Raw genomic sequence first — 12,148 nt, 5'->3', positions numbered from 1 at the left:
ACCATGTAAGTTAAACAATTTTTTGTTAACATTTTTTGTGTACCAAATCTTTTGTGTGTAAATTAGCATAATCAGGCTAAAATACAATCTGATTCATGGCATTGGTGGAAGTTTCTTGTTAGGTAACTAAGGGGAAAATTCAGTTCTGCAAGCTAGAATTATGGGAAAAAAGCAAACTGTCCTACTAAAATGAGAGACGAAGAATAAAGAATGGCCTCAGATAGTTTTGATAAACATTTGTATGGGCATATCTACATGTGTATATAGAAAGATAAATATGTGCATATATATATAAATATACCTTCCCCTCCTCAGCGTTTTGTTGACATGAATTGTGAACCTCTTCTTCTCTTACTAGCTTTCCAGGCCATGAAGTCAGTCCTTTGATTTGGCCCCAGACCAAGTCGCCAACATTAAACGTCCTCGGCCTGTAATGTATCAGCTCATTTGAAGAAGGGGAATCTGGGTTCCTTAGGTCATCTTCACTACTGATGCTTTTAGCATCTGAAGGGCTAGGCACACACCCATTAATGCTTTTGGCATTAAAATCTCCATTGTAATGGATATAGTCTTTAACTAACGAACTTTCCAAGCTATTTGAGGAACTTGGAGATTGCTCTTCCAGAATCAAATCTTGTTTAGAAGTGTTCAGCAACTCCCCAAATCCTCTGTTCTGCTGAGGCCTATTTCCGTTTATGTGTGCACATCGTTCCACAGTGTTCTCCAGTCTTTCCTTAAAACTCATCATAGTTCTTTTGTAATTGTTATACCTGAAATTCTCCTCCAACATTTTATCACTTTGACAGTTTCGCTGTGATAACAGTATCTGATGCTGCTCGCCTTGCAATAATGGCAATGTGGAGATGTTATTGGGCCTTTCATGACAAGGACTACTATGGATATGGGTAGAGTGGTCTAGAAACTCATCACATTTCCACCTATTTACCTCATTGACAGGACTTTGCTCCCCTTCCCACTGTTTTTTGGGTGTGTTACAACTTGATGATTTGTAATATTCATACCCATCCCCTTCACTTGAATTTTTACCATGCTCTGAATTCTTCAGTATTCGTGTTCCTCTAGTGCTCCTTATCCTACCTTCATGATCAGAAACGGCAATGTTTCTTCCATGGATTACTGCACTGACAGCACTAGAAAGATTTAACGGGTCACCAATTGAGGCTGTGAAGGCACTCATGGCACTCAAAGCTGGAATGGGACTCATCTGTGTTGTACTGCTAACAGCAGTGGTGATTACTACTTGCATCCCTTTGCTTGCAGCATCTACAACTGCTTTGTAGATTGTGTCCACCGATGTATCACCCTGAGCAGCAACATTGAGGTTATCTTTTGCTTGTTGTCCAAGAGAAGGTTCATTTCTTTGCTGCAAATCACAAGATGTTTCTTGGAAAGGAGGAAGCATAGTGTTGGAGCTGTCAGGAACTGGTGCCATTCCCATTTGAGTGATCATTCTTTTGTTCAGGACAGCAGCATCCTCCTGCATTCTTACCTGGAAAAAGCCGGAAAAAGAAATTGCTATTCTGCCTAAAGTTACATTTCAACAGTAAAACTTGGTTTCATTTTGATAAACACATCAGGATGGTGGCCAGGGTGACTGTTACAGTACATACTTTTATTTTGGCTATGCATCAGTTACGAAGTTCAGTGCTGAACAAGATGGACAGAAAACAAACAAAAGCTTAATTTAGAGGAAAACAAAAACACTGGCTCTTAGAATTTGCCTCCTGGATCAAAACAGATGCCTTGCACGAAATGATACAACCTATCATCCACAGCTAAGACTGCATTATCCTCTCATTCAGAGTCTTTTCAGGGATTTTCTCTTCTGATTGAAGTACAGCACCCTCCTTTCTCTCAAGTCCTAAACACCTCCACAAAGGTCAATATTTCTGTTCTCAACTATTCTCTTTCATTACTTCCCACACCCTAATTTTGCTTCTTTTCTCCATACCAGCTGCTCTTCTAGGCTTCTTGTATGCTCCTCATTCAATCACTGGAATGTAGGCCATCACTGTCCTTTCAGAATTGGCTAACATTTCTATTTTTTCCCCTTTGGTTAAGCGCTTCCCTCGTGGGATCTCTTACTACTTCAGTCCCTTGTAAATTGTGCCTGCATCCCTATGCATTTGTGGCTGTAATGTCAGGCACTGCCAGTGTAAATTGTAACCTTCAGATTAAAGTAACTGTGCTTTTTATATTTCTTGTCACATATGTAGGCAGTGAAGAGAACGACAAGAATAGTGCTATAACAAAAATGTAAAAAACAAGGGTAAAATGTTTCTAAAAGCCCCTTTAAATACTTACTGCTACTATTTATATAACTGAGAATCTGAAGCAAAAAATACTGAGATAAAGCCAAAATTCATACAAAACTGAAGAGATTTAATAGGCAGTTAGAGGACTGTGATTCTGCAATCACAGGAGTGAAACATCTACACTGAGAAAACAATGTCTTCTTTTTTCTCTCTTAAAGGGTATAAGCGCTGTCTGGCACTATATGCACGATCCTGACTTCACATCTTGAGTTATGCAGCAACCACAAAAATACTGAATAATAACAAATACGTATTTTAACTCTGGTTTTATCAGCTATTTTGCTCACTATCTTCCCGTCAGTATGCTGGTTTGATAGCTCAACTTGCATTATGAAGAACTGTCTATTTAGCTAAACAGCATTTACATAATAACTGTGTATAACAGTTACAACAAATAATAACAAAATAAACATTTTTGCACAGTTTTGTCATTGCACATTCATTCTAACATCTGTTTTCTTCAGTCTATACCGTCCACATTACAGCTAGCTCTTCCCCATTCAAGGGAATATAAGAGGACTGGTACACACCTATAATAATTTATTAAGTTTCTAATTGCTGTAAAGTGGTATCAGTATTTATTTCTCACCACTGAATTGTAAGAGTGACCTAAACAGGAATTATAATAATTTCTTCAGAATGGAAAATAGTTTTGCTAATAACATATACTAATTGACAAGAACATACATAGCATATTTTTTCAATACATGCTGCATAACTCTTTCCAAAGAAACCATACCCATTTTCTAAGGAAAAAGGAGTAAAATTCCGTAACAAATGTTCCTGATTTGCAAAATCCAAAACCTACACAGACAGGCAAGCAACTGTATATATCATATTGTCTTCAACACTCAGCAAAAAATAAAAATCTAACTATGGAGCATATAGTTTTACCTACTGAGAGTTGCACATTTGTTTGAAAATTGATTTCATTTTGCTTTCTACCTGGAAGTTTTGGAACAGACATGCCATGGGGTTTGGGTTGTTAGCTGGGCCAGGAATCGGGGTCTGGCCTTGAAAGCCCTGCATGTTCTGATACCCCTGGAGAAGGTGCTGTTGCTGCTGATTTGAAGGAAACATCTGATTGTTGTTTAATAGCGACTGGAGATGACTCAGCTGATGGTTACTCAAAGTAGTGTTTATAGATGACATGTCACCTGTAATTCAAACACAGGGAAACGTTAAGTCAGTACAGTTTTCAATAGTCAGGAGGAATTTCCTTGACTCAAATTTTAACTGACAGCTAAAAAAATGCTTCTGTGAAACAACACTCTTTCCCTTCAATCTTCTATAGAATGGTCCTCAAGGCATGAGTCTCCTGCTCTTTATTCCTCTATTTCTTCAGAATTGCTTCTTTTGCATGTCACATCTATCTGGACTCTTTCTAAAGGTTTTTGCCTTTGGAATAGCACACAGCCAAGTATGGCACAATGAGCTTCTATGATATTTGCTGTCTTGGAATCTTATTCTTAGTTTCCAAAGAGTGGGGCAGCAGAAGAGAGAAAAAAAAAAAATAAATCCCACTTTACATGAAAATTCTAGTTCTAGTAAAATAAATACACAGTTAAACCTGACTTTATGAAATAACAAAACTTAAAAATATATCAATTTGTTCAGTTTCTTTTTTTTAATTAAAAGCTCTCATTTTTCTTAAAATTTCCATCTGCAGCATCATTTTAGTCAGATTTTACATGGAAAATATAAAGCAGGGTTGAGTTCATGATAGCCATTTAGTAGGCAAGTATGAGGTGTTAAGTTAAAACACTTATCAGCTCTTTGCCACTATTTAGTTCCTTCTACTAGTCTATTTATTAAATAACACAGACCAAGCAACAAAGGAGTACTAACTATATTAAATATTCTTGGTAAAATCAAGACCCAGGAGAAAAAAATTATATTTAAGGGCTTTTTAATCAGTTGTGTTGGGATGTAGGTGTTTGGCAAATAAGATACCCTGTTTTTTTAAATTACAAGCTGAAGTGAAAAAAAAACCAAAACAACAGAGAGAGAAAATATAAACATACAATAAAGGGCTCGAAGGGCAACTTTCCTCTTCGAACTTGCATGAGGACCTACTTCAAGTGCTTTAAGGATTACTTTACATGGGAGTGTGCTTGTGGTTTTGGCACTTTTGATTCATTTGGAGAAAAGTACTTCACCATTTTTCATCTACTGCACAGCTACTCATATTAACCCTGTGATGCCACATGCACTTGAAATGAAACACTGCATCCCAGAGATGCACCTGTGCTTTTACTACTTGAAAAATGAAGCAAGTCCAATTGCTTGCAGAATTTCAAAGTGTATATAGTAGGCCTAGGTGGCATCAGAATGAAAAATGGAATCTAAAATAATTTCCAAAACCAGTATTAAATTTTACTTAATTAAATCAGAATGTATTTTAAATTTCTTAATTTCTCTCCATAGTAATAAACAAGCTGTAACATACAAAAACCTTAAAAAATTATGGTAAAGTGGAGTCTTTAGAAATAGAAGCTAGAATCCAAAATTCCCCCTCCCCAACCCTCTTTTTTTTTGTTTTTCTTTTATATCTGTTAAGAAATTGAACTTACCAAGCAGACCTGTCCCCAGTAGAGGGTTAAGTAGCTGTGGCACCACAGAGTTATTGTTGAGTTTAGCTGGACCAGATGTATTCCCAGCATTATTAGATATGTTCAGCAATGTTTCTGCCATTGACACCACTGCTGTCCCACCACCCAGGGTTGAGACAGACAGTGCTGCCACTGCTGATGATGTAGTGGTTGTGGTAGTGGTTGCCTGGGAGGAGGTGGCTATGGAAACCTCTGGATGATTAGCAGTGCTGCCCGATGCAGAGTTCAGGACACCTCCCACCAGCTGGGGATTCAAGGCCATTAACGCTGAGGCCCCAGAGACAGCTGGGAGGAGCAAGGGGTTAGAAGTAGTGTCAGTGCCTGAAAAGCTTGGTATGGGGTTGCCCAGGGGGTTGGTTAAAAGGGTTTCCACCCTGCTGCTTTCTGACTGATTGCTTGGCAAATGGTCAGGTGGGGCTGTCATCTGTGTTACTGAGGGCAAAGGGTTATTTTGCTGCTGCAACAAATCTGAGATGGTCAAATTGAAAGATGGTAGGGGAAGCATGGCAGCTGCTTGGGCTTGGTTCTGAAGGAGGGTTGCTAGAAGCTGAAAATGAACAGGTTGTAATACCTGCCCATCCACGTCACTGGAGAGAAAAGCTAAAGCAGCATTTACATTCGGGTTGAGAAAACCTAAAGGGTTGAGGTTGACCTCAGACTTGCCTTCTCCTGCTGAAGGCTGTAGTATATTTAATAGATTCTGGTTTAGGAGATGTTGCTGATTCACTGGCAAAGAGATAGGCAGAGAATTGAGGAGGTTTTGATTCAAAGAATGTGGAAGATTGTTGTTTGAAGAGCTGTTCTGCGGAAAATGAAGTGAGTGTTCATGGCCAGCAAAAGGGAAATCGCTCCCAATGGGCAGCTGGCTCTGAAGTGGATTTCCAGCTGCAGTAGTGACTATAACACCATCTTGAAGCACAGATGTTGTCTTTGTGATGGCAGGTTGGCTGGTGCCAGCTATGGCTATTGATGATGACTGTCCTGAACCCCCTGTAACGCAAAAGAACAGAACCATTAATAGTACACTGCCTGTTGGGAGACAATCTTCAAGGTTTTAAAGTAACTAGATTAATCCAGAAATTAACGTTTGATACCCATGCAGAGGAAAGAAAATGTTTTCAGCATCCAGACTTTAGTACTTCCATAATATGAATGAATCTGCCATCAGCTACTTCAGATACTACAGGCTGTGACACATCTCACTGGAAACTATTCAACCATACACTATTTAACCACATACTTGTACTTCCCTTAAATTTCTGAGTGTGATGAAACAGGATTTCATTCTTCACATATTTATTAGCATAAACCTAAAAGCAACCGTAACTTACTATACTAGAGCCATAGACCAGTAAGAAATTAACTACTAGGAAAAAGGCTCAATGGGAGACAGGAATGATGCTGCGTGAAAGACGTGAGTACATGATTCCTTGCCCATGGCAGGGTGGTTGGACCTAGATGATCTTTAAGGACCCCTCCAAACCAAACCATTCTATTATTCTATGATCTAAATGTAGATGTGAACCATATGTTCTTCTATTTCCAGCTCTATTCCATTAATGGGGTTTAGAAGTATTATTATTTAAAGCATTATTTTGGACTCCTGAAGAAAAAAACCCAATGATGCTGATTACATATCATAATGATGCCCATGATACAATGTCAAGAGAAAAATACATTATGGTCAACACATTCAACACCCCACAGTCCCCAACAATTTATAATTTATAAAGAAGAAAATGTAAATTGGGATGGTCTAGTCATATCCATCACTTGGCGTGAAAAGAAAGACCAGTTGGATAAATTTATTATGAGGGGGTTACACAGAAAAAGTGGGAGAATAATAAAGTTGATTTGGGTGCCTTTATACCCCTCTACCAAAGCTGAAATGTAAAATAGATTATTCTGTGTCTTTTACTTAAGGCAAGAGTCTTGAATTGACAGTGGTCATACAAAAAAAACATGTGAGAGGACATAAGGAGAATTAAAGCAAGGGCAATTGCCTTGAATTACACCTTTCTACTTTATTTATTGAAATTCATTAGAGAACATTTGAATATTAAAATTATATACTGCATATATACAAAACTGTATAATTATAAATGTATTTTACTATGGTTTTAACACAATAAAATAATTTTCCATTCTCAACTGCCCTGCAAATATAGCTCATAGGACAGAGATGAGAAGGTACAGCTTATCAGAAAGCATCAATTATCATTTTTCTAAACAAACACTATTTGAAAACTGATGTGTAACTACACTGTTAGTTGTCAAGAACAGAACCAAATTTCTACATCACTTATAATTTAAAATACCATTTTTCAAGTACTTTAATGTTATGACAACTCAAAAAGGTACATAGAAGGTACAGTTAAAAATACACAGGGCTTCTTAAATGATGCTGGTTAAGAAGAATTGTTCACTGAACCATAATGCTGTCACTGCACTTTGAGACACACTTAAGGTTAGTCTCTCTAGTTGTCACCTAGTTTAAGACAGACTAGGTAGTACCTCAGTATCTTCAGGTGGCTATTCCTCCCACTTGTAAATGGCCTTCCACATAAAATCTTACTGTCACATAGGTAAAAACAGGCTACCATCAACTTAGCAGGAGAAGTCTGATACTGGACTTTCTAAGCCATGAGTTCATTCCAGGCAATATTTTTTTTTGAAACTCTTTACCCCTGCAATAGGGGAAAGCCAGATATACAAGCTATTTCCTTGGTGGCTAGGAAAGGCTTTCCTCACTAGTAGAAATCACATTCAATGTATTAAGCAGCACATGGATGTATTTTTGATTCAGGGATGAGGAAACTGTTCTATATATAGTGTTCTCATTAATATAAAATCTAATTTTGGTATTTTCCAGTGGACCTAATCTCTGTTCCTAATTCATTTATAATCCTATTTTCCATTCCACTCAGGTAAATGACTACATGGAAGAGTACGTGCTGTGAAGCAAATCTCAAACTTGCAAGATTGTTGCTAGGTTTTTGTCAAACGCTGCTCTGTTTTCTAACCTCCGTCAAACACCACCTCTGGAGATCTAACCTGAGAGGTCCAGAGGGCATTTGACACTTGCTCTTTCCCCAGATTAATGAGGCCATTAACTCCTACTGAAGGAAAAAAAAAAAAAAGTTGATGGATTCTGAGCACAAGGAAGAAAATGCGTCCTTATTGGAATCCAGACTTGAGAAGTTTGGGAGTTGAAGAGCCGATGAGCAGCCAGACTTTGGTAGAAAACATAAATACCCCCGAGCTTCGGGAAAACCTCCCTGACAGAAAGACACGGTAGGAACTGGTGTAAAGAGTCCTGAATTGGACAGCAGCTAATACGGTATTTACAATTGCAGTCTGCGACAATCCTATCTCCAGCAACAGACTGAATTGCCAGAATATGATTTTTGAATCTCTTCCGAAATACCATCTCCAACAAGTCAATATTCCAGATAAAGAAATGCATGCACACCCATTCTCATTAAAATATAGTGCTGCCAGACATCTTCCGAACGCTTGGCCCCAAGCCAAAAGACAAAATCTGAATTATTTTTTCCGCTTTAAAAAACATGCATCATTTCTGTAATTGTGATTGATAGTGCCGCATCAACAAAGTACAGAAGGACACCTTCCCCTGGCAAAGCCGCTAGAGCCCTTGGAGAGCCCTCTGAACCGTCCTTCCCCAGTTCTAAGACAAAATATCCAAGATCCAGGATGAACGTGAGCAGTCACATTTTTCTGACTCATGAAGAGACCAGGTGCAATGAGAAGAAAGAGATGCCCAGCATCGGCAGCGTGAAGGTGTGAAGAGTTCTCTAAAACAGCATGGAAAAATGTAACATGCTTCACCAAATCAATGGTATAATCCACACTGTGAATAGAAGAGAAGTCCTAATAACAGGGCTGTCCTTTCAAACCAGGCAGTAGAACAAAAGCATAGCAGCGGTGATCTGGAACCGACTCCAGATGTCCTTTGAGGTGTGCCTTTAATTCAAAGTGGTATCTAGACTCATAACTTGCATTTACTACAATTTTCAAAGATGGCAGGATGACAGTGGAAACCAGATGGTGGATGTCAGCTGAAAAAAAAACAAACCCATGCAAACAAGCTGTCTTGGCCAGCAGTGCTGTAAGGAAAATAGGACTGCAATCCGGACCACTTGCATTTCCTTCAGGCTTGGAGAAGGATGACAGCCAGAAGAAAAGATACACTACAGCACCAAAGAATTTCAACAGCGTGCTAGCTCACCCAAAACTCTCACATGAAATGGGTCATTATTATGGTTTCCAGGCTCCAAGACGACAGTTTTGATGAAAAAGGCACCAAGATGACAGTTTTGACGAGAATGGTGAATATGAGTTGAAAGCGAAAAGGAAATTACAAGTTTGATTCCAAGTTTCATAAAAACATGGTATTTTGAACCCCGTAAACCCAAGGCATCATACATGCTAGCTCAGTAAACAGCACTTCTTAATAATCAGAAGCTCTTAAAAGTAATACGAAAAAAAGATTAAGGAGTTGGACTAAATGCCATAAAAGCCTAAGATGAATGCCTGCTTCCAGCTCTTGCAGACAGAGATGTCTGCTAAAAGTGCCTTTGCCACTCATTGAGAAAAATTAACTGTCTTTGTAACAGAGTGAGAAGAAGAAATACCCAGAATGCTGAAAAAGTAGTTCTATTGTTCTTCTAGAGGGTCAAATAAATGTATTGGGAGTAAATAAATGAAAATTGAATAGGCTCCATGGTTTTTAAACTTGGGGGTGACAGTATTTTATTTATTTTTGTTTTCTTTTGAAAGCAAGTTTATTATTAAGTGTAGTTTTATGTGTCCTTTTTTAAAGTTACTCCTTCACAGGTGTACAAGAAAATCATGGATATTATGAAATCAGTTTGTGCTCAAGCAGATTCAGTCTCCCTGCTCAGTTAAAATAATCAGAGTGGAAGATATTTATCACTAATATCTCAACCATTGTCCTACCACGAAAAGACAGGAACACATACGTACACATATGCTATTGGGATGGTAGGATATAGCCCAGGTTTTTAAACAGCATTAAGATTTGAATACGAAGACTTGTACAGCAAGCTTCAATGTCCTCAGAAAGAGAAGCTGGGTTTGAGCTACTGATTTCAAACTAAACAGAGACAAAACCAATGTACCATTTCTGCAGTGTAAGAAGAACTGTGTCTGCATAAAACCAGGTAGGAACAATACTGACTTTGTATAATGTCCAAGATAATGCCCAACTTCCTTATAAACCAGACAATTTAAATCAAAGGCAAACCTTTGTAGTTTTCATAGATGCTAAATGTATTTCTACCAAATCAAGGAATATTAATGATATATTGATATATGTTTATGTTCCTTGATTTTCCTAAAAATGTGCAGTTGAAGTATAATAATTAGAAAATAGTAACGCAAATAACATTTTACAATGCTTTTCTCTATAAGGAACTATCAATTATGTATTCTAGTATTTCAATAGTCTCAACAGTACATTGCTGGAATTTGCAGAATAAAAATAACTGATAAAACAGATTTATTAAGAACTTAGGAAACTAAGTGCAGGACTTGCTCATTAGCCATTAACACCTTAAGCATTTTGAGAGTTAAGAACAAATAAAAAATATAGATAGCCCTTTCTAAATTCTTGTTTTCCTGCATATTCAATAAAAATGCAGCTAACTCTATTTTATGTTTGATATTTTCTTTACTGCTTTTTTAATTTAGAACATTTCAACTTTTTGAAGCCTGTGTCAGAAACTTATGTTTAACTCCCTGGTCCCTCCACCATTTCCATCCTCTTGCAGAAGAAATCTGCATGATCCTTTTAAAAAGATCCAGCAAGAGTGGAGAGAGAAAAGTTTTACTGCATGCCTTACCCCTGAGATTATGAAGGTGTGAAAGCACAAAAGATCACTTAAGCACTGTGATTACTACTGTAACTCAAATGGTTTGTGCAACTTGTGCCACACAGGGTCACCAATCCAAGCTTGAGGTATCCAGAAGCTACTGCAATGCTACTATGAAACATCAACATAGAGGTCCAAACACATAGTTTGCATCAGTGGCAGTATTGTTAAATTAGCGATTTTAAGAGGCTTAACTTGTACAAAAGTCTGATGGAAATGGTATGACCTCATGTTCCATAAAAATTTGAGACAACATGATCTTGCTTTAACTACATATTCCATCACTTACTTATAAACACAGAACTAAGAGCTACACATTTTTATAATTATACTCTCCCTTTCCATTTTGGCATGGAAAACATTTAAGATATTTATCTGGTATCACCTTTATTATAGCGTTTTCAATTCCAAAGACACCATAATTGAGCGGTTAATGGCGAACTACTGTCAGTTGCTCCCCTTACTGAGATGCACGCCCTCTTCATACAACAGAGAAATCACAAACAATGGACCAAGAAATAAAACAACTTTCTCAGTCCAGAAGAACCAGTTAAAAATGCGAACTCTCCCTATATACAACATTCCATCCACACGGAATGTGCTCTTCTGTGAAACAGATTTAACTCTCTCCATAATATCACGCTTATCATTGTAGCAGCTGAGCATATGACTATGACTACCAATGGCACAATGCTGCATGATCATGTATTTTTTTTTTTTTACTTACAACAAACCAGCTGTAATGTTGGCCCCATTCTTAATAGCATTTTTCAAACTCTTGCTTTAACAGATTATTTTAAGGATGTAAATTGCAGAGGACTACAGCATGTAGTCTCTGCATCTTCTGAAAAGTGACTCAGCCATGAATGAATTTTGTAGAAAATTTGGGGGAAGGGCAGAAAGCCCAAAGCAGTTTCTAGGACGACAGAAATCCTTAAAATTAGTTTTGTTTTTTTTTTTGTGTGTGGTTTTTTTTTTTTTTTTTTTTTGGGGGGGGGGGGGTGTTTGTTTTTTTTTTAATACACCTGACTCAATTTCACTCTTGGCCCTTGTCCTTGCCCTTGTCTCTTCTGACTTCTGCATTTTATCATCACTGCTGTTTTTTAAAATGACTTTGGGGAATCTACTTTGATGTGCCTAGCTGTTAACAGAAAGCAGAAGCAGTCTTCTAGTAAAAACTGTGAAGACAACAGCATACAGATGAAGGAGTGTTAGCACTGATCTCATTCTGTATCATTCCCCCATTCACAGTTGTGGGGAAAGATGAGGTAAAACACTGTACTGC

At 37.8% G+C, this 12,148-nt stretch overlaps 1 protein-coding gene across 14 annotated transcripts in view; it reads right to left on the bottom strand.

The window, feature by feature from the left end:
- The window catches only part of MBD5 (methyl-CpG binding domain protein 5), a 141,214-nt gene that overhangs the window by 14,020 nt on the left and 115,046 nt on the right, over positions 1-12,148 (bottom strand). For 12 of the 14 annotated variants that reach the window (XM_057415591.1, XM_057415587.1, XM_057415598.1 and 9 more), the window contains 3 exons: positions 4,910-5,938; positions 3,282-3,493; positions 302-1,510 (listed from right to left, as the gene is read on the bottom strand). In XM_057415591.1, coding sequence (XP_057271574.1) covers positions 302-1,510; positions 3,282-3,493; positions 4,910-5,938 — 2,450 coding nt within the window. The remainder of the gene's footprint in view (positions 1-301; positions 1,511-3,281; positions 3,494-4,909; positions 5,939-12,148) is intronic. The other 2 variants (XM_057415599.1, XM_057415600.1) reach the window with 1 other exon arrangement.

This window comes from Pezoporus wallicus, unplaced genomic scaffold, assembly GCF_028554395.1.
Source record: "Pezoporus wallicus isolate ANWC-B61680 ecotype Strahan unplaced genomic scaffold, APGP_CSIRO_Pwel_v1 contig_736, whole genome shotgun sequence".
NCBI lineage: Eukaryota > Metazoa > Chordata > Aves > Psittaciformes > Psittacidae > Pezoporus > Pezoporus wallicus.
Note: the sequence above shows the minus strand (reverse complement) of the source record. Positions and strands in the feature narration are given on the sequence as shown.